The following is a 23,075-nucleotide window of genomic DNA, read 5'->3' as shown; positions in this document are numbered from 1 at the left end:
ATCCTCTCTCTCCCTGGCATAATGAGAGCTTCTCCCATGAGCCATCTCTTTTCTGGTGCCCTACTTGAAAGTCCTTGAATTTCATTTAGCAATGTCTGTGGGAACCATGGGTATTGGAGGGTAGCGCTCATAGGCCAAATTGTGCATAATGTGTGTCTGGGTGAGTCACTGGGTAGGCTACGTGCAGAGAACGCCTGGCAGCTCAGCATCAGACGAAATCTAATTTACAAAGACAATTTGTGCAAATTCTCTTAACCCTTTCACTGCCACACTACAGAAGGTTAACCCTTTACTATCACACTACCGACGGTAACCGTCGGTAGTGTGATAGTAAAGGGTTAACCTTCTGTAGTGTGGCAGTGAAAGGGTTAACCTGCTGTTGTGTGGCAGTGAAAGGGTTAACCTTCTGTTTTGTGGTTGTGAAAGGGTTAACCTTCTGTATTGTCGCAGTGAAAGGCTTAACTGTTTGGTGGTGCGGCAGTGAAAGGGTTAACATTTCTTTCCCTATTTGTGCAAATGCTCTTGACATTTCACATGGGAATTAAGAAATATAGGGTGGGGGTCACGTATATTTACAGTCTGTCATTTAGCTGAACGCTCCTTTTTTATGCAAAGCGACTTACAAGTTCTGTACGACAAGTCAGCAGGAAGGGTACAAGTACAACTCTTTCAGCTGAGTAACAATGTTCATCAAACAGTGTTGAAACTTGGGTGCTGCAGTAGTAGAGACATATTAGTATTAGTAGGTACTTAGTGGTAGAGTGCATGATAGTAGAAGACAGTAAGAAGGTGTTTATTTTCTAAATGTTTCTTATCTTTCATTTCAGATATTGATTGAAGTGTGTTTGTAGTCGATGGCGAAAGATTGGTCGGTTTTTGGCTGTCCTAGGCTAACTGAGGAGAATTAAGAAAGAAAAGCCTAGTTTAGCAGTATTAATGAGCGTTGGCCTAGATATCACGTCTGTCCAGTAGAAATGTAGTGAATCCAATAATAGAACGGCGCTTCTGCTCCGAGGCATTGCTCTATCCCAGCCATGTAGAAACAGAAATGTAAGTCACGGCTGAGCCCTCACATTTCTCACATAGAGCACCACGCCTCCGGGCCGAAGCACAGCGCTCGTTTATGGTGTGATCGGGTTTCGGCAGCTGCTGGTTTGCGGGGGAAGTCCTGTTTCCGTTCCGTAAAGACGTCTGGTGTCTTGATATGACTGGGAACGGCGCGAGCGCCTATTGTCTTCTCTTCTCAAACAGTCACATTAACATTGTTCAGCTCCCGCTAAATAAACTCTGCCCCGTTTCCTTTGTTTGTGTGTGTGTGTGTGTGTGTGTGTAGGCGTTTGCGGACTCTGTGTGCAGTCAGAAGCGCGCGGCCGCAGATGGAGAGTGCCGGGAGGAGAGCCTGCTGCAGGAGACGGCCAGCAAGGAGGCTGCCATGGCAACGCGCATGGAGGAGGTCCAGGCGGAGCTGAAGCAGGCGCGCCTCGCCCTGGGCAACGCCCACGCCGACATCGATAGGCTGGGGGTGCTCTCCACTCAACTGAAGAAGGTACAGAGGGCAACACTTCTTTTGTCTTTTTTTTTTTACCAAAGAAAATTTTCTCTTCGTACTGTATCAGGTCTATGATTGGTACGGTGCTGCTGTTGGCCACGCCCCCCTGCATTGCATCATCTTAAAGATCCAGTACAATGATTTTTTATTATTTTTTATTCAGTCACAACTACCGGTAATGCTTATTGTGGGATGTTAATGTCACGAGTATACTTATTTTCAGCTTCAGATGTATAATTTTATTAGTTTTATAGGTGTTTTAGTGCACCCTCTCTGATCACAGCCAACTCTTCTAGACATTATACTGTAGATAATAATAATAATAATAATAATAATAATAATAATAATAATAATAATAATAATAATAATAATAATAATAATAATAATAATAATAAACTTTATTTGTAAAGCACCTTCATACAAGAATTGCAGCCCAAAGTGCACATAAAGGCATACAATTAGCATAAAATTGCCATAAATATAGACGGTAGAGAATGAATAGATTTCTGACATTAAAATCTTAATCAATAGATGCTTGATTGTTAAGAACACTGAGCGTTGTCCTCACACCACTCTGTTAAGATGTGACCAACGGCCCAATCACGGTAACCAGAGTGCATGATGCAATATCTTCAAGGAAGCAGATTGGATGTCTGAAACGGCTTGATTTCCAGCGTTTTTCCCCGATATGCACCTAGCCAGCAGTGTTATTTTGCTGCTTAATGTCGCCGGCGTCGCTGAAATTAAAACCACTCTCCTCGTAAACGGCCTTGTAGTTCCCCCCGTAAACATGACGCTCTCATGGAAAAGCTGCAGACGTAAACTTAATTTGAAACGCGGTTGTGTCCTAAACGTTCCACACAAAGCTCCTTCAGCGACCTCACATATAGCCCTTGAACGCTCCGTCTGATCTCGCTATATGTTGCACTAGTATAGTATCTTCATATCCAGGTCAAGTAAGATGAGATGAGATATTCCTTCATTGATCCCCTTGGGGAAATTCAGGCATCATAGCAGCAGCATGGTGGAGGGGGGGGGAAGGGGAGGAATAGGTACATGGTAATAGTAGAAGACCTAATACAGGTAATACATTATAGTACAGTAGAAAAGTAAATATAGGCAGTGTTAACAATATAATTAGAGTATACGCATATGAGAGTGTAATCAAGGTGCAGATGAGGGTCTGTATGCCCCATCAGTTATATTATGCATAGGCTGGTAAAGATATGCCTCCTAAAGTGTGTAAACGGAAGTACAGTAAGTACCGGCTACAGGCTTTCCTGTTTAGACAAAACAATTATAGAAACGTGTGAAGTGCACAATATTTCCTCGTTTAAGCCACTGCAACGGCTTTGCCTGAAGAATTTACTACATGACCGGTGTAACTGAGGGGTACAATTCCCTGACTGTATTAAAGAGTATGATATATTAAACCACTACTAGTTATGTACTTTAATTACTGGCCATACAGTACATGAATATATATGGTGATGAACACCCACACAAGAATACGGCATTGACACATAAAGTACTATTTAGAGGGTATTTATTATTATTAAGCAACGTTAGGTTACAGATTGAGAATTAGGCTCGCGCTTGTATGGCGAAGAACACACGTAAAGTAAGTCAAGAGCGTAAGTCAATGAGAATAGTATGAATACTAGGATGGGTCTAAACTGACGCCACCTGTGGTAGAGCAATTACATAGGGCACACTAGTACCAGCTGGAGACACTGGGGGGTTCCCTCCGGGTGTAAGGCCGGCCGGGGTAGAGGAATGTTCGGGTACAAAGTCTGGGTCAACGAGGAATAACGAGGTTCCAGATACAGGAGCCAGTGCATGTACTCCCTTGATCAGTAGACAAAGCAACAGCTATAATCCAGTATGCTCGACAGCATGGAAGACAGCTAGCCAGCCTCTTCCTAGAGGCGGGCTCGAGTGATGATCCTCACGGGGGTAGATCCCAAACGACAGTGGGGTCGACGGTTCTCTGCTCCAGCAGTCACGGTCCCAAAGCAATATAATCCAACCAGAAATGGTTCTGCAGTCGCCGGTGTAGGTTCTCCGGTGTACATATCCAACGGTTCTCGTCTAGGACTCCTCGGGTGGGGGCACGAGCTTAGGCCGCCCAGCCTGGATAAGTGCACTAGCTATATACACGACGAACCGGTGGTAATGCTGGTCACTGAAGAACGGTAGCCGCACGATACACTATAAATGATAGACTATTACTTCACATTAGAATAAGTCGAACTCAACGTTACTGCGTTAAACTCTGACACCTTAGCAATCTATTCGCACGCGGTTCTCAAGGCTATTTAGAGGCAAAGTTGCTCACTTCACTGCACGTTGTCTCGTGGTGAAGGCTTTACTAGTAATGAACGAATTTCTGCTGTTTCCACCTGCGCCGTATTTATACGTAAGGTGAATTATCTAGTGCCAACCTCAGTTCTGTCTCGTATTACTGCGCAGACTCTGGACATGTTGAGACATGCCCGGAGTTGCCTTTGAACTTGCCGTTGGGGGCTTGGCCGTTGGCGCCTAGGGGTCGCTGTCCAATAGGAGAGCGAATATTACTCTGGTTTGTACCCAGGTAAAGGGATATTCCGTGTATATATACAAATAATATACAAGGGATATCAAACGATATACACATATTATACAAGGGATCTCAAGCAATAAATATATATATTCGGTTTAATCTGACCCTTTGTAACAACCGGGATGTTCTAGCTTGTTTGCCGACAGGATTCGGCAAAAGTTTGGTCTGTTCGGAGGCAGCTACCAGGGGAAGTACATACACCGGAAATTGTACCCCATACACACTTTCGACCATAGTTCTTTACCAGGCTTTATCTCACGGAGGAGATAAAACTGGGAACGAGGTTATATTATGCATTACAATAAATATGGTTACAATTAAGAGCCCATCTGGTGCCGGTAGACTCATAGCGACCTTCCGGCATAGCATGCTTTCCGAATGTACACGTTATGTTTTTTCCTGCATGTGCGCTTCACCATCGCTGCCACATTCTAGGAACTGGATTCTGTTGATATCCAGGGGTGTTGACATCAAAGGCCTTTAGTCAGTTCTAAAATGCCCTCTGTTAAAAAAAAATATAATAAATGCAATGACATTGGAAAACACAATTTTCATTATACTGAATCTTTAAACGTATTGTATTCTCAACAAGCTTAGAAAAGTTGAATCATACTTCCTTATTGTTAGATTTAAATTACTTTGAATTAATGTTACTTCTGGACTTCTTCAGGATGGGACTCTGCATTGTGTTGGTTTGTTTGCAGAGCAGTGGATACTCTCTCCTCCAAGCTGAATATCCAAGTGCCAAGATCCTCTCCCTGGCATAATATTACCTATTACCTATAATATTACCTATATTACCCACCTGGCTACCCATTAACTAAAATGTTGACTCGTAATATCAGGTCAGAAGTAAGAATAGACTGTTATTTCATATTAACACACTCTCAGCTTAAGGTCCAAGTTAGATTAGATTCAAATTGGTTGTTGTCATCACACAGCACATGTACAGTACAACAAAAAAGTTTGGCATCCAACCAGAGTCCAATCGGACAGTAAAACTGTAATAGTAATATAAAATGTATACTGGGTATACAATATATAAACGAGTACTACTGAGTATAGTGCAGATCAGATGTATGTATAGATCTGTAGTATTAATTGCCTGCGGCTTGGGCCAGTCGTCATACTATCTCAATTGACAGAGGTAGCGGGTAGAAGTCGATGGGTGGGGATTGGACGTTGTGGACGGCGACTCCTACAGGTCGGTTGGGTGAAGCCTGCACAGCAGAGACAGGAAGTATCGGGGGCAGCGTGAGCCATAGATATCTATAGAACACTAGATAGCTTGCCCGCGCTGCCGGCCAATGGAGAGTAGGGTGACCACCTGTCCCGCGACTCGCGGGACAGTCCTGATATTGGGCCGTTTGTCCCGCGTCCCGCAACAACAAAACAATGTCCTGCAATTCAAAGATAAAAAAAAAAAAAAAAAAAAAAAAAATCAGCCAATGGGAGCGAGGGTCTGGACCAGTGATGCCACAGATTACTTGTAAAAGTAATCCGATTACTGATTACTGATTACTCCTTTAAAAAGTAATCCAAGTTACTTTACTGATTACTTGATTATCAGAGTAACTTAGTTACTTTGAAAGTAACTAGGTTACGAAGTCGTCGTCGTTCCCCCAACAGTTTTTTTAAACGCTTTATTGAAAGTGCATAAATTGTTTTTAACTTGTTTCTCTGCACATAACGTAAATTGTTAAACTAGTGCTTCAGCTTCTGTACCATCAAGTATGGTAAAGCAACAGTCTATGATGCTCACAGCATTAGAGCAGCCAGCCAGTGGTTTTACAAAACCAGTGTATCCATTCACATCTAACAAATGCAGGCTGAACTATTCAATTATATCAACTGTAACTATTAAATTGTTTTTATAAATGTCTCTCTATAAACATACAAGCAGTCTCTCTTTAACATGTAAATTAACTGTAAATCTGGCAAATAAGAGCTTTTCTCTCTCTCTCTCTCTCTCTCTCTCTCTCTCTCTCTCACCCCTCTCTCACCCCTCTCTCTCTCTCTCTCTCTCTCTCTCTCTCTCTCACCCCTCTCTCTCTCTCTCTCTCTCTCTCACCCCATGCCTCTTTCTCTCCAACCCCACCCAGACAGCCTACATCTCTAATATAATAATAATAATAATAATAATAATAATAATAATAATAATAATAATAATAATTATTATTATTATATAATCCCTTCTCTCCCTCTCTGTGTGTATGTGTGTGTGTGTGTGTGTGCGCGTGTGTGCGTGTGCTTGTGCTTGTGTGTGTGTGTGTGTGTGTGTGTGTGTGTGTGTGTGTGTGTGTCTCTCTCCCCTCTCTCTGTCACTCGTGTTCTCCCACCTGGAGAACTGTGGGAGAGCATTAGAGCAGCCAGCCAGTGGTTTTACAAAACCAGTGTATCCATTCACATCTAACAAATGCAGGCTGAACTATTCAATTATATCAACTGTAACTATTAAATTGTTTTTATAAATGTCTCTCTAGTCTTCTTGCGGTTTCACTTCGTTTAGACAAGCGTTTTGGGGTGGAATTCTCAGACGAATGCAACGGAGCCCTGCTGTCAGACGATTGGCGCATATGTCACATGACGTGCTGTGAAGACCCGCCCTACTCTGCCTCTGATTCGCAGACTGTGGATGGGGAATGTGATTGGGCCAAAGCAGAGTCACTCACAGACAGAGAGTCCAGTCACGCCGCGAGGACACATTCTTGTGTAACCCTTTCACTGCCACACCACGTCACTCCCAAATAAGAAAAACAGCTCAAAAATGTATTTTTGACTGTCGAAAACGAAATAAAATACTGCATTCCGCCTGCATTATGAATTTATGATGAGATGGTAACGAAATAGTAATGCACAGCCACTTGGACAAGTAACTGCAATCAGATTACTGGCTTTTAAAGATTAACGCGTTAGATTACTATTTTCGGGGGAAAGTAATCAGATTACAATAACGCGTTACTTAGTAACGCGTTACCGGCATCACTGGTCTGGACTGGAGAGTGTGGGTCCGCAAAGTGTCACGGTCCTGAGAGTGTCGATGCTGTGGTCCTGCAGCAGGATGCATCTCCAGCCGAGGCTGCTGAGCAGCTCACTCGAGTCGCGCTGCCTGTCACCTGTCCGAGCCGGTGTTCTGCGAAATTCTACTACTCTGCTGAGAACTGCTGCCGTAGCGCGAATCGCCTATATGTTTGGACAGCTGGGTGACGTCACCCTATAGTTCACTCCGAATTCCAACAGGTGTACCGACATTTTATCATCTACAAATACATTCGGCTGCAAAGCCAATTACATGCAAATATTTACATGCATATACAGTTCAAAAGGTGCAATGAAAAACATATGTTTAAGATATTGTTTAAGATATATCAACAACAAGACTCAACAAGACGTTCGTCAGCAAGGTGGCAGGATATTATTGTAGTGTGAACGATTGTGGGTCATGCGCATTTCGCAGAACACCGTTTCAGATGATCCCCATCCCCACCGCTTCACCATCACCCATGGAGGAGAGGGGGACGTCACATAGTTGTTCAGAGGAGCGCCTCTTCAGCAAGTCTGGCCCGACTATTATTGAGAACTGAATCAGAGGGTCGGTTTGTTATAATAACAGAATACACGGGGAGTATCGCCGGGACACTGTCCAGAGGGAGGGGGCAATATAGAATCCGGAGGCTAATATCCCCAAAACCGGAGGTGAGTTTAATAAGATTAATAACAAAATTAGCTATATAATATAGCCTACCGTCTGCGTCGAATATGATATATAGGCATTTAAATAATAAATACATTTATTTAATTTTAATTAGCAATAACATTTTTTTTTTTTTGCCCCCCCCCCCATCCCCCCCCCCCCCCCCCCCCCCCCCCCGTGTCCCGCACTGTCCCGCAAGAGCAGTGCTGCTGTCCTGCGACTGAACCATTTTGACCTGGTCACCCTAATGGAGAGCGACATCACTGAACCGCCGCCATCTTGGGGCAGTCAGCCTTGAGAGTGAGTGAGCTGCACAGACAAAAATACTCATAACTCGCTGAAATATTGACGGATTTACAAACGGTTTGGTTTATTACAAGCATTATTAACGTGGCTATGATTCAAGCGGTTTGTAAAAAAAAACATCTTTAAAAAAAATTTGTTTTATAATTATGCAGTATCATAACTACATCTTTGATGTTTATAGCAAACCAAACCGTTTGTAAATCCGTCAATATTTCAGCGAGTTATGAGTATTTTTGTCTGTGCAGCTCACTCACTCTCACTCAAGGCTGACTGCCCCAAGATGGCGGCGGTTCAGTGACGCTGGTGACTCCGCCTTAAGCTATCTAGTGTTTTATAGATATCTATGGCGTGAGCCTCCCACCCGTTACATATGTAAAAGGATTACAGAGTTGTACATGCTATCATAACAGAGTTATAAGGGTTATATGCAGGTGTATAAGTAGGTATATAGAAGGATTATTATGCAGGTATAATCAGACAGACAAATTAACTTAGACCTATATAATTATCTTAATTGTTGTATTTTCTAAGAAAACGCTACCCAAAATCCTTCAATATGCCATATCTTTAGGAAATAAGGCGGAGGATTCAGATTCGGTACCTTTTACAGCCAAAGAAAAAAAGAGTGAAATTCGCTTTGTTGTGGTTCCTCGACCGTAGCGGCATCCAATATAATATAAAATTAAAATAGCATAGAATAAGATAAAATAACATCAAGATGAATATAATTGGAACAAAGTGTGCAGATATTACATCGTAAAGAAACTCAAAGTATTAAGAGCGATGCACTGCTCTGTTGTTCTATTAAGTGTTATGAGCGATGCTCTGTTGTAAATGTTGTTGTATATTTTTATTGAACTATTTTATCACACGTTTATCAACTTTTTTACTCTGGCTATTTTATTATTTTTAGTATTGCCTATTTTTAAACTGAATCAAACCGCACTTTTTTACTCTTGTCTATTCTATTTCATTATTTTTATTACTGCTTTTTTCCTATTACTGAATGAAACCGTAAACAGAGAGGCCTATTGGGATGTTACATAGATCCTAATGTGAAAAACTGTGATTTACCTTACCTACCTCTTATCTTTTTATGCTCTCTTATGCCTGTATTATTTACTGCTGTGAAGCACTTGCAATTTCTGTATGAAAAGTGCTATAGAAATAAAGTTTATTATATTATTAGTACACTGTATAAAATATAAACAACAAAATGCCTACAGTATGTGCAGTTCCAACAGGGGAGGAGGGGGGGGGGGGGGGACTCTTTAGCTCACTGTGTGCTGCACGCCGGCTGACGGTGGTTTGTGTTCTGCAGGAGTGTGAGTGCCTCGAGGCGGAGAAGGGCCACATGAGGGGTGAGATGAAGGAGTACAAGGTCCGCGAGCTGCGTCAGCTGCAGGACAACGGTGAGCTGGAGGAGGAGAACACCTCCCTGCAGAAGCAGGTGTCTGTGCTGAAGGAGAACCAGGTCAGTGATTGATTAACCCCCCCCCCCCCCCCCCCGGGCCCTCTCCCCCCCTGGGCCCTCTCTTCACCTCAAAGAGTGTCTAGAGCCTGAAGCCTGATCATCCAGTCATAATATCCCTCGTCTGCAGACTGGAATGTCAGACGTGCCGCTGTTTTTAGAGCCCTATGAAATATTCATCGTCTTTTATGAATCGTATGATATTCGGCATCTCATAAATGCTTGATAACTTCGATTACTTAAAAGAAGAATAAAGGAATTAAAAAAATATATATACATAGATTTGATCAAGAATTCTTCATGTCTGCAACAATGAAATGCACTGACATGCATTGAAATACAAGCACCAAACGCATCCAAAAACCCATAGTAAAAGCAACATCCACCATCCATATTGAGGGTTTGATAACGCCGTCTTAATTTGCAGCTGAAATGTTGACGGGCCTTTGCGCACATCATTCTTGTACATTCTACTCGACTTTACTTTAAACCAGCAGCGCTCTAACCCGTGTTCCTCCTCCCCTCAACACGGTATGTAAATCTCCCACTGGTTTAGCCCCTGAGGTCGCGAGACCAGCGCTCCTGAATGCAGATGAGCCTCGTCTGGCGCGTCAGAGGCGCCAGAGTTTGGCTGCCGGTGCGATACATTTCACTCCGGCAGTGTGTCGGGACACACAGACCCTCATTGTCGAGGGGTTATTATTATTATTGCGCCACAATGGAAGAGGACGTCGCTATAGCTGTGACCAGTGGGCAGTTTTAATGAGATATGGGGGGGGGGGGGGCTCACATTCTGTACGTACGCATACCAGCATCATCCGCTCTGGGCTGCTGTTCGGAGGAGGAGGAGGAGGAGACGAGAGCTCTTTGCAGGACCGTCCTCCTTGACAAAATGCATTCTTAGTAGACCTGGCCCCGACTAAGGATTCGTATAGTCGACTGATTGGCCAAAATTGGCAGATAGTCGACTATCCGAATGCAAATTATTTTTATAAAAAATCTATTTTTTCTTCTTGTCCTCTGCGAAAGCATGAAATTGGTCCACTGATGGATACATCTTGATATGTCTAGTGTGTGAAATCCTCTTTCAGTGCCTCTGTGCCCGTTTTCTTAGGCAGTTAGCCTTGCTGGTTTGTGCGCTATTAGCGTTAGCCACTCTTAATAATAATAATTAATTTTATTTATATAGCGCTTCTCAAGGACCCGAAGTCGCTTGAGTCTTCTAGGCCTCTTTGCTTTTGGAAAGAATGATTTTATAATCAAATAAATTACAATCTTTTTTTTATTTATTTATTTTTTGCGTTCGACTAAGAGTTTGGCAGTCGACTACGGTTCCTTTCGATCCATTAGTCGAATATTCGACTAATCGAGGTCAGCCCTAATTCTTAGTTGACTAATAGTCAACGACTTAGTTGACTAATCAATTAGTTGATTTAACTAAACTAATTTGAACTACGCTCTGCATCTTCTGGCCTTCGCGAAGCAGGCTTTTCTCTGTCCTCGCTCCACAATGGTGGAACGAACTTCCCACCACAGTCGGGACAGCCGAAACACGCCCAATTCTCCACGTCGACTAAAAACACACTTCTTCAAAACAACATCTCAAATGAAGAAGGAAAGATAAATAAAATGTAATTCTAACCTTCGTACTGTCTTTTACTAGTATGCATTCTACTTACCGTAAATCCTCAAATATAGGACGGGTCTTCTATTTACCTCAGCTGCAAAGAGCACCAGGCCTTTATTAGAGAGAGGCTTATATAAGAGGCAGGCCTTAATTTCTAAAAATGACACTCATGGACATAATCCCTTCATTTTCAGACTTTTATTGCATTATTATTATTAAAAAAAATATATATTATACGTACATTGTCGGTCTACATTTATTTAGACTAGCATTGGTATTTAAATATTGAGTGCAGTTGAGTAATTGTGGGATTAACGTAATTCACACACTGAAGTTGGAACTGTCTATACTAGGTTGTGGGGTCCGGGGACGGTTTAGCGTGTGGTACCTTCTCGACTTCCTCAATCGAATCGACTTGTTGACATGCACTAACGTTATCATAGCCATCATGGTCTGTAATGTGTCAACTGGACAACGCCAGCCTCGTCTGCCAACGCCATATAGATGGCGAACGTTAACGTTTGCAAACGAAGTCAACGTCATCCAGCTGACACCACAGATCTAGATATCATGACAACGTTAGCTAGCGCTAAAGCTAACCAGAGGGAAACGTTAATGTAAGAGTTTATGTAAGGCAAGAGTTTATCTCATTCTATATCACGGTACGGAAAAAAAAATAATACTTTTTTTTGCGACCTTATATTAGAGACCGGCCTGTGTTTGTCTAAATGCATCAACACCCCCGTCCATTATAAGACGCCCCTCCTTTATTGGAGGTCCCTCCTCTATTTGAGGATTTACGGTAGTACTAACTAAGTAGTCTACTACTAAGGAATCTACTTTGCCTATATTACTACCTACTATGCTAATATGTGTCTACACTACTATGCACTCAAGTCTGTAGCACTCAAGTTCAACACTGTTGACGAACAATGTCACTTACCCTTAGGTGCCAGAGTTGTACCCTTCCTGCTGACTTTGTAAGTCGCTTTGGATAAAAGCATTCAGCTAAATGACTGAATGAAAATTAAATCTAGGTTGATTTAAGACCAAAGGGACTGATTAATCCACTATGAAGGGGGCAGCCCTAGTCCCTTGTGCATGTTACTAAAATGTTGCCTACTGCAAATGTACCAACCCCTAGTTTATCTGATGCGGTCTCATCACTGTGTCCAGTTGAGGTGCTGGAACCTTTCACCGTCCTAAATCTTATTATCACGATAATTAAACTTTCATAGCCATCGATATGAACTCACACGTGCATTAAATGTGCATCCTGTTGGGCTCTACAGTGCGAGCATTTCACTCCCATTTGCCCCTAAAAATAGATTTGTGCGAACTGGAGAAATCATTTAGGAGCACAGTGTGCCAGTAATTGTTTTGCGTAGTGGGCGTGTCAACACGCAATTGTCATTTCATATTAGACACAGAGCAGCGCGGACCTTACATTTTAGAAGCTATGACATCTAGCTATTCAGCCCTGCGTTCAACAGCTCTGTAACAACTCATCTTGCGAGTCACGCTGTTTCTATGTGCAACGAAAACTCTGCGAGCAACGGGGTCCAATGGTCTAACATGCTTTGCATCCTCGCCATTCCTGTATACCCATGTCGCGCTAAAAACCTTAACTAATGTTAGCTGCTAACTCTAAATAAGCTAACCTGCTAACGCCAACTAATGTAAGCTATCCCTGGGAACGCTCAGGCATCCAATAGTGAGGGAAGGGGGGGGGCTGAGAGTCTGTCTCTCTCTCTAACCTATTTCATTCAAAAGGAAGATATTGATGGACAGTAGATATAGTATATAGCTCAGCAGCTCTAACAGAATCATTTTATTTTTGATTTACGTTTCAATAGCGTTTAAATTATAATGAATTAAAGAATTGTATAAAGAATTGTCCATGTTCTGTCATCAAATTCAAAATGTTGGTATCGTGACAACACTACAACATACAGCTTGACAACCGATATCCATTGTGTCTAGTAGGCATGGGCCAATGTGTGAATTTGGTGGTATGTGCTATTGCACAGATGTTTGTCCCTTAGTATGCACAGTGCACACGCAGCCACAGTATAATAACAGTCATAAATCGTTTGTTAATAAACTCTGTGTTGCTTGAACATTTGTCACTGTGCTCCTAAATTTCTTTGTGTGCTCCTAAATATTTTCATTTAGGAGCACATGTGCTCCTTGGGAAAAAAGTTAGCGTAGAGCCCTGCTGCACACAGCATACTTTCTTAGAATTGTATACAGTCATCTTGCTGTTATTTTTATTTGATCTTATTTCATTTTATGCTATTTTATATTATATTTGATGCTGCTACGGTCGAGGAACCACAACAAAGCGAATCTCACTCTTTTTTAACAATGTTAACGATAAACAATTGACAATAAAGGAAATCTGAAAATAAGTAAAGGGAATATAATAATAATAATAATAATAATAATAATAATAATAATAATAATAATAATAATAATAATAATAATAATAATAAATTCAATTTGTAACGCACTTTATATTTGTGACAATCTCAAAGTGCTACAGGAGATAAAGATAAAAAAAATAATGAATGAAAACAATTAAAGTGAATAAAACGACCAATGAAATGGAAAAAACATACAGATCAAAGGAAATTAAAAGAATAAAATAAAATAATAATTCAGTTAAAAATAAATGTTTTTAGGCCCCTTTTAAAAACCTCAACGGCCTGTGGTGCTCTCAGATGGTCGGGGAGGGCATTCCACAGCCGAGGAGCAGCTGAGCAGAAGGCCCGGTCGCCTCCATGGTGTGGAGGTGTGTCCTGTGTATGGGTTGAGTGTGTTTGAGTGTCCAGAGCGGAGGGAGCGGGTGGAGGTCGGGGGATCGATGAGTTCCTTTAGATAGGAGGAATATGTGAGTGGTTTGGCACTGTGTCGATTTAAACAACCCCCCCCCCCCCCCCACCCCCCCCGCAGGTGGAGTTCGAGGGCATCAAGCTGGAGCTGACCCACAAGGACGAGGAGCAGGATGACCTGCGAGCCCAGGTGGAGGAGGAGGCGCGCCTGCGGGAGATTGCGGAGAGGCAGCTGGATGAGGCCCTGGAAGCCCTGAAGGAGGAGAGGGAGCAGAAGAACAGTCTGAGGCGGGAGCTCTCCGCCCTGGCCCTCAACCCCTTCGACTCCGTGGGGAACCTGGAGCTGCACCTGGAGCAGCTTGACGACAGTCGGGAGGAGGAGGGGGGCCGGGGGGGAGAGGGCGGCGAGGGAGAGGACCAGGACAGTGGCTATAACAACGGCCCTGGGTCCGCTCCCGGTTCTACTCACCCTCCTCTCTTGGGAGGCTCCAAGACTAACGGCCTCATCCAGCGCTACTCCACCCCGCGGAACAGCGACGTGTTCCTGCGCGCGCCGGGCGCCGGCCTGGTCTCCGACCTGCTGAGTGAGCTGCACCTGTCGGACAGTCAGAAACTCAAACAGCAGCTCCTACAGGTAGGCAACAGCACCCCCTACAGGTCAGGTAGGCAACAGCACCTCCTACAGGTAGGCAACAGAAGCTACTACAGGTAGGCAACAGCACCTCCTACAGGTAGGCAACAGAAGCTACTACAGGTAGGCAACAGCACCTCCTACAGGTAGGCAACAGCACCTCCTACAGGTAGGCAACAGAAGCTCCTATGCCTGTCTGTACATAGAAATACTGTATATTATTGATCCTTTTCATAAATTTTTTCCATGTCCCTTGAATCAGGCACTATCCCTCAAGCCTTCAAAGTTGCCAAGGTTATACCGCTGTTTAAAGCTGATGACCCCTCTGTATTCTCAAACTATCGTCCTATATCGATACTACCTTGTTTTTTTTTTTAATTCTTGAAAAGCTGGTATATAGTACAATCATGAAACATCTAGATGACAACAATATCTTGTTCGAACATCAGTATGGCTTTAGAAAAAAATACTCTACATATATGGCTCTTTTGCACCTTAGAGAAAAAATTACAGCTGCACTGGAGAAAAATGAATATACCTTATCCATTTTCTTAGATTTATCAAAGGCTTTCGACACAGTGAATCATGAAATTTTATTATCGAAAATGTCATGTTATGGTCTTAAAAAACAGGTTATACAATGGGTTGAGAATTACTTAAACGGAGAGCAATTTGTAGTTTTCAATGGTAATCGATCACAGCTGGCTGTACTAAAATGTGGTGTTCCACAAGGGTCTATTCTAGGACCCTTGTTGTTTTTGATTTATGTGAATGATCTTGCAAATGCATCCAGTTTATTGTCACCTATATTATTTGCTAATGACACAAATCTCTTTGTCACTGACAAGAATTTTGATTCCCTTCTTGATAAAGCAAATTCTGGACTCATTAATTTTTCCTATTGGTTTCAGTTAAACAAGTTATCACTCAATGTCAATAAATCTAACTTCATTATTTTTAGAAATAAGTTTGCACAAGTTTCATCAGTGAAATTCTTAGGTGTCAATATCGATGAGAAACTCTGCTTTAACACTTTCAGTGCCCATCACGTCATATGACGTTTTATCAGCACAATGCCTGAATGCCCACGATGTGTATTAGTGTTTTATTTTTTTATTAGCGATCTGATTTCATATTTCATCAACCAAGTCTCCCGTTGGTACAGCAGCTCCTCCAGCAGCTCAGAATGGAAAAAAGCACCCCCTATCGTCTATCCCTGAGTAACTGCACGTCAGTCGCTTAGACTGACCTGGGATCAGTCGATATGTAGAGGCGGAGCCAGCTGGCTCCCTGAGCTGGCAAGCTGTCTGCTCAACATGGAAGTCATCGCAGGACGGGAATCAGCCTGGAATATATATTCACAGTAGCCAATCGATAGTAGACAGTAGTGATAGATTTTTGGAATGGCATCAGGAATTGGAATGATCTTTTTGGAGAACATCTGAGGTAAGTAATCTATTTGACCAGTCTTGGGATAATCAGAGTTGTATTCGCTGAGATATCAATGTGTCCCCTATGTGTGTGTGTGTGTGCGCGATCGCTGATGAGGAACTCGGATAATCGATTTTCAGCTTGCGGCCCCAGCGTGCATACGTACACATATACTATCGATAATCTAGCCTTCATTTGAAAATGATTCATAAATAGGCCGAAAAATGACAACGTTTTTGTGTATTCTAGAATATTCCAGTAAACGTCTTTTATCATGGATCTTTTTATTTTCCTTGAAAACGAGGGCTTTTCAAAATGCTATACAACAAAAATGAACCGATAAAAAAAAAAAAAAAAAATCCGCTTCGACAATGTTGACTGGAAACGAGTCTTTGATAAGCGACGGGCAGATTAGACACATAGCCATAATTTAAAACATAGATTAGGCGTTATTAACGCTAACATTGAAGTGGATGGTGGGCATTTAACCGGTAAATCAAGGTTAAGCTTGGGCTCTGAAAGTGTTAAGAATCATTGTGAAATTGTTTGCAAGAAGGTTTCAAAATCGTTGGGCATTATAAAAAGGGTTAAAAAACAATTAAAAAAGAGCACATTACTAACTTTGTATTACAGTTTAATTTATCCTCACATCTCTTACTGCAATATAATTTGGGCACTTACCCATCTTACTTACAAACAATCCATAGAGCTCAGAAATCCTTTGTAAGAATTGCAACCAACTCTTCTTATTTATTCCCAACCAAACCATTATTTAAACCAGAGGTTCCCAAAGTGGGAGTCGCCAGATAATAATAAAAAAAAAAAAAAAAAAAAAAAAAGTGTTTTATGCAGTCAGGTGTTGTGACTTTTTGATAGTAATATAATTTGAACAGCTTGAAATATATCATTTATTATTGTAATCGAATTGGCATAAATATGTTTTATAATAGCCTAAATGGAGATTCACTTTAAATTGTTTATCATATTGTTTAGAATTAGATTGCATTATAGACTAGATTCTGTAACGCACCATTTTTGCCCCCAGTGGGAAGTCAGCTGCGCGCAGGCCTAGACCACACAATTGAACGCTAATTAGTGACGCGTGCCACCTGTAAAAGGTGTGTTTGATCCTTCGGGAGAGGTTGACAGAATGTTTGTTAGAATACAAGCTATGCCTCGCTGCTGCTCTGCCTAGAGAAACCTGTAAAGGGAGAAACGAATTAAATGAAATGGAATTGAGAACTGCATTTCTGCCTCCTGGTCGTCAATGGAACATGAAGAACAAAAACTGTGAAATATGAATAATCATACGTGTTTAAATAAGAAGAGGATTTGGAACAGTTTATTGTGCAAACAAAGTGGTGCCGAAACCAGGGAGAATTTAAGTATATTCTACACGGACGGACTAATTGGATAAAGAAGAAGAATTACTGAACTAACACAGTACAAAGGGCATGTTTACTCTAGATCTGTAAAATAAGGGGAAATGTCTGATGCTACAGGCCTATATTATGCCAGGGTTTCTGTTTTGGTGCCAAATAAATGTCGGGGTAGTAGGAGGCCTACATTGCATACATTCACAGACTGATATTGAATACTGGTCTCCAGGAAATTACTTGTCTTGAAAATCCTTACGTTGGTTTTAAAGGAACACGCCACCTTTTGGGGACAAGCAGATACCCTTTTCTTCTTTGTGCATGCATTAGGCTTAGGCCTTACTTAGGGAATAGCCGCACCGTTAGCCTAGCTTAGCGTCATTCACTGGGAGTAGGTGTGCCAGTGTAGCCTAGTTCCCAACAGTCACGAAATACACTCCAAAACGTCCCTGTAAACCTGTGTATTTACCACGTGGAGAAAAATAAAATAAAACATTTGACATTTTAGTTTTCTAAGCAGATATATACTCTGAATATTTTTTTTGCCGAACCACTGCTGCCTGGGCACAGTGATTTCATCACCTCAAAATCCCTGTTTTTTGAAAAACATCTATCTGCTTAGAAAACAAAAATTTCTAATTTAAAAAAAAATATATTTCTCCATGTGGGAAATACACGGGTCACAACATGTTTACAGGTATGTTTTGGAGTTGTATTTGGAGTGTATTTCAAAATGTGACCGTTGGGAACTAGGCTACACTGGCACACCTACTTCCAGTGAATGACGATAAGCTAGGCTAACTGTGCGGCTGTTCCCTAAGCCTAATGCATGCACAGAGAAGAAGAGGGTATGTATCTGCTTGTCTAACTCCAGGGTAGATGGCAAATAAGCTAATTTCCCAAAAAGTTTGGCGTGTTCCTTTTAACTGAACCGCTCTCTTGTGCCGACCGATGGAACAGGAAGTGGTCACAACACGACAAACGTGTCCGCTTTCACCCCCAGAATCCACTCTTACTTTCAGAGCTGGGGTTTATCATGTTGTTTGTAAATGCCATATCCCAAATAGTAAGGACAACAACACAATTTCTTGCCAGGGGTTATTAAAGTCTCTTATCTTAAACGACCATACGAGTCTAGTTCTGAGAGGGCTAGAGTCTGTGTTGTGGTTCTCAGAAGGCTGAGTTACATTCGCCTCGCAGCCTTCAGGCAACTTTCAAGTCTCGTGGAGTAGTTTCCACCCCTTTTCAACATCAAAGGCGGTTTGAACAGCGTTTCAGTAAGATAAGCCGATGTCGGCTAAAACGCACACCGTTATACTCCTACGAACACGTATACACCTACAAACACTGCATTTGTTAAAGACTATCTCCGGTAACGGCGAGAAGTAAAAAATCAGACCGGTGTGGCTTTGGTCTGCATGACTGAGTAGCAGCATTTGCCCGACAGGCGTTTCCTGTTCTAGACGGCATCATGCCTGTGTTTGTATACATTCAGGCAGTCCTATAAGCCTGCTCGACAAACACCACACGGCTCCATGTAAACGGTCATGAAACAATTTTACACACTCGCCACCGTTCATTTAGCTCTAGAAATAAAGGGTGCTCCAATTTAAAGAATACCTTGACCTTCTTGTCCTGGTTTCCTCCCAGAAGGAGATGTATTATTCAGAATGCACTTAGATGTGGGGGATGGGTAGTGAGCATGCTCCTGCACGGCAGATGTTACAAGAGTAGGTTCAGACGCTGTGTCTCTGGTACTCTCTTAACACGTGAATCATTTAATGAGATCAAAGGCAGCGTAGGGTGACATGTATTTCATTTAATTTCACGTCAAACCTTTATTTAAACTCGAAAGGCAACTGAGGTTTCCCCTAATTTACAGTCACGTCAAGTGTACATACAGAGTTCGTATAAAATGGCATATAAAATCCCACGGCATATATAATCATAACAATTAAGTAAGGATAACAATCAATTAAAACATGTACAACTTCATTGACGAAGGTTGGCGATTATATCAAAAGTCATTGATGATATTTACAAGTCAGCTGGGAGTGTAGTTAATAATGAACCCTGCTTGTATTGTACCCAATCTGTTAATAAAGTTTGGAATAAATCAATCTAGTCCTGGATAAAAACGAGCCAAAGTAAATCTCTGCTTAGCAATGATGGCAGTCGGCTGCAGGGTATTCCCTGTATCGACGCTCCTAACGCCTCTTTAGTCTGAACGTTCCCGTCTCCTTCTCTCCGTCCCCCAGGCGGAGCGTGAGAAGGCCAGCCTGGCGAGCACCGTGGAGGACCTGCAGATGCAGCTGGTCCTGTCCAAGCAGGCCCTGAACCAGCAGGAGGACAAGGTGGGCTCTCTGACCCAGCAGCTGGAGGCGGTGCAGGGCAGCCAGCAGAGGAGGGCGGCGGACCACCACCACCACGGCGAGGACGACGCGGAGAACAACGACGACGTGGACTTCGACTACGAGCTGGACACCAAGAGCACGGAGGTGCTGGAGGCCCGCATGCGCGCCGCCAGCGAGGAGCTGCTGGCGCTGCGGGAGGAGCTGTCGCAGGCGGGCGTCCGCTACAGCAACCTGGAGCTGCGCTGCAAGCAGGAGAAGGAGCGCTGGCGGGGCGAGGCCCAGGAGCTGGCCGACAAGATCCGCCAGTGCATCAAGTCCAGCCGGCAGGACCAGGAGCGCATCGGCGAGCTGGAGAAGGAGATCGGAGCCACGCGCCAAGTGGCCACGGACTCGGAGGGCCACCTGAGCGTGGCGCAGGAGGAGCTGCTGGCCTTCTCCGAGGAGCTGTCCAACCTCTACCACCACATCTGCGTGTGCAACAACCTGACGCCCAAGCGGGTCACCCTGGACTATTACCGCGACGGCGCCAGGGCGGTGGGGGGCGGGGGCGTCGTCGCACGGAGGCCCCACCACCTCAACCCCGGCGCCCAGAAGAAGCGCACCAACGCGGACCTGTTCATCTCCAAGGCGGCGGCGCTGCAGTTCATGGGGGAGGTGGACAGCGTGGACCGCGGAGGAGACCCCCCCAGTTGCCCCGGATCCCCCACCCTGGACTTCAGGGACCCCTCCAACGTCCGCAACCTGGTGGCCGTCATCCGGTGCCAGATCAAACACCTCCAGGTAAGGGAGAGAGGGAGAGAGAGCTCCGATCACATTCACATTTAGTCATGTAGCTCAGGGGTTCCCAAACTTTTCAGGCCGGGACCCAGAAAATAAGGCGTCAGAGAGCCGCGGCCCAATGCACATCGTCAGGCTTTTTTTTTTGCCAGGCGACCGATTTTTTAAGCCAAATATCACTTCAATCCTATTAAGTTAGTTCAAGTTAGTTATTCATTTATATGTGCTATTTATGAGATGGCTAACTTGTTGCAAAATAATAATGATAATAATAATAGCCTCATTAAAATACTATTAAAATCATCTGGCGGCCCTCCCGTGGCTGCTCGCGGCCCACCTTTGGGTCGCGACCCCGACTTTGGGAACCACTGATGTAGCTGAGCGCTTTTAGTTCTGTACGACAACAAGTCAACAGGAAGGGTACAACTCTTTCAGCTGAGTAACAATGATCATCAAACGGTGTTGAAACTGCTGCAGTGTTGTGTGCTTAGTAGTAGAGACATGTTAGTATAGTAGGTAGTAATATAGAAGATTAATTGGTGGAAGAGTACAGGATAGTAGATATTGATTGAAGAAGTGTGTTTTTAGAAACATTGGTCGTGTTTCGGCTGATATTTCTGTTCTGAGGAGCTCCATGCCTGTGTCAGCCCAGTCTGGGCCCTGCTGACGTGGGGGTGGTGTGTGGAGGGTCTGAGTGGAGGTTTACACGGTTTCTTTTTCTCAGATGTCGAGGTAACGGCTTCCTTCAGCACTTTCAGATAAGAGTAGAGTCTGAAACACTGACTGATTTTGGTTGTTTCCAGGGCCAAAATTAGAGCAGGACCACCGAATAAAAGAAAGTTTCGAGAGGAGTGGAAGTTTGGAGATAGCGGTGTCTCAAGAGACTGGCTCCAGTATGATGCTGGGGCTGTAGTGATGAGTTGTTCCGTGTGCTGCAAGTATGTCAAAAATAAAAACGGAAACAACACGTTTGTCATCGGTAGTAGGTAAATCAATGAAGCTGGAAGCCATTCGTGACCATGAACAGAGCCAGTGTCCCATTGGCTGCATGTCTGTGTCCCGGATTCAATCGGAGCCTCTCCTAGAGCCATATGAAATCCGCGTTCACGGAATCGCGGACGGAATTGACCAATAAAAATGGAATCAACTGCAAAACGTGGAATATTGCAGAATTTGGCCTAATCTGGACTGAAATTCCATTTTTGGGTGGAACGTTTGGTGCAAAGCAAACATCACAGGGGACCGCTGCGTGTTACACACAACACAGCAGTGTCCAAGCGTCTGCCGTCTGGCTGCTTTGATGTTAACCCTTTCACTGCCACACTACCGAAGGTTAACCCTTTCACTACCACACTACTGAAGGTTAACCCTTTCACTACCACACTACAGCAGGTTAACCTTTCACTGGTTAACCGTCTCTGTAGTGTGGTAGTGAAAGGGTTAACCTTGGGTAGTGTGGCAGTGAAAGGTTGGGAAAGAACTTTAATGTCCTTGACTTTAATTTAGCACTGTCTGTGGGAACCCTGTATCTATTACATAGATGTCCGCTGTTCACCATTTCAGCTGGTTTATTTCTCAGTGTTTTAGAAACAGGGTGCCAGTCAGAGTGCCTCTGAAACCCATTCAGATCGCTGTTATGGTAGCATTAACGTATATCATGCATATAGCAGAACCCCTGCTGCGGATGATGATCAAACATGGCGACATTACACAGGAAGTGGGTCGTACACACAGGAAGCAGAGTTTCCGCTAGCAATTGTTTTTGGCCGACCAAAGTGGCTGATAAGATACAAATTTTCCTGGGGAATGTAAAATAGTTTGGCCATATCATTTAACATGCATGCGGTCATAAAGGAATGCATGAAAACATGGTGAGGGGAAGTAATAAGATAAGATATTCCTTTATTGATCCCCTTGGGGAAATTCAGCCGTCATAGCAGCAGGGGGGAGGGGAGGTACAGGTTTACAGGCAGGGTGATAGTAGAAAGACATGAATATAGGCAATAAAATTACATCTGAATATGAGAAATTATATAATTATAGATTATTTTAGTTACAGAGGTAACTAAATATACATGTTCACCCTCATATGTTCATAATGTGCACCCTCTCACATTCCTAGTGTAATATCATATGTCATGTCAGTCATGGAGTTTAAAGGCATTGCACTTGACCTATGTACTGAATCATGTAATTGTTTTTAATCCATCATTGTAATAATTGTAATTGTAATTCATAACTGTTGTGATATTTGTGTTCTTTGTTAACTCGTCATCACTGTAAAAGTGCTTTCACGAGTATAAATAAAGGTTTGAATGAATATTCCTTTACTCCAAAGTCCATTTACAATAAACCAGCTTACTGGCATAGATTCTCTAGCGTACAGACTGCATGTTTTGTCTGGAACCACTTTAACGACCAAT

At 43.1% G+C, this 23,075-nt stretch overlaps 1 protein-coding gene across 1 annotated transcript in view; it reads left to right on the top strand.

The window, feature by feature from the left end:
- The window catches only part of LOC311244407 (protein bicaudal D homolog 2), a 62,233-nt gene that overhangs the window by 11,753 nt on the left and 27,405 nt on the right, over window positions 1-23,075 (top strand). The window contains exons 3-6 of the mRNA XM_084333897.1: window positions 1,334-1,546; window positions 9,473-9,625; window positions 14,205-14,717; window positions 19,780-20,655. Coding sequence (XP_084190023.1) covers window positions 1,334-1,546; window positions 9,473-9,625; window positions 14,205-14,717; window positions 19,780-20,655 — 1,755 coding nt within the window. The remainder of the gene's footprint in view (window positions 1-1,333; window positions 1,547-9,472; window positions 9,626-14,204; window positions 14,718-19,779; window positions 20,656-23,075) is intronic.

Source organism: Notolepis coatsorum (genome assembly GCF_963971535.1).
Source record: "Notolepis coatsorum genome assembly, chromosome: 17".
NCBI lineage: Eukaryota > Metazoa > Chordata > Actinopteri > Aulopiformes > Paralepididae > Notolepis > Notolepis coatsorum.
Note: the sequence above shows the minus strand (reverse complement) of the source record. Positions and strands in the feature narration are given on the sequence as shown.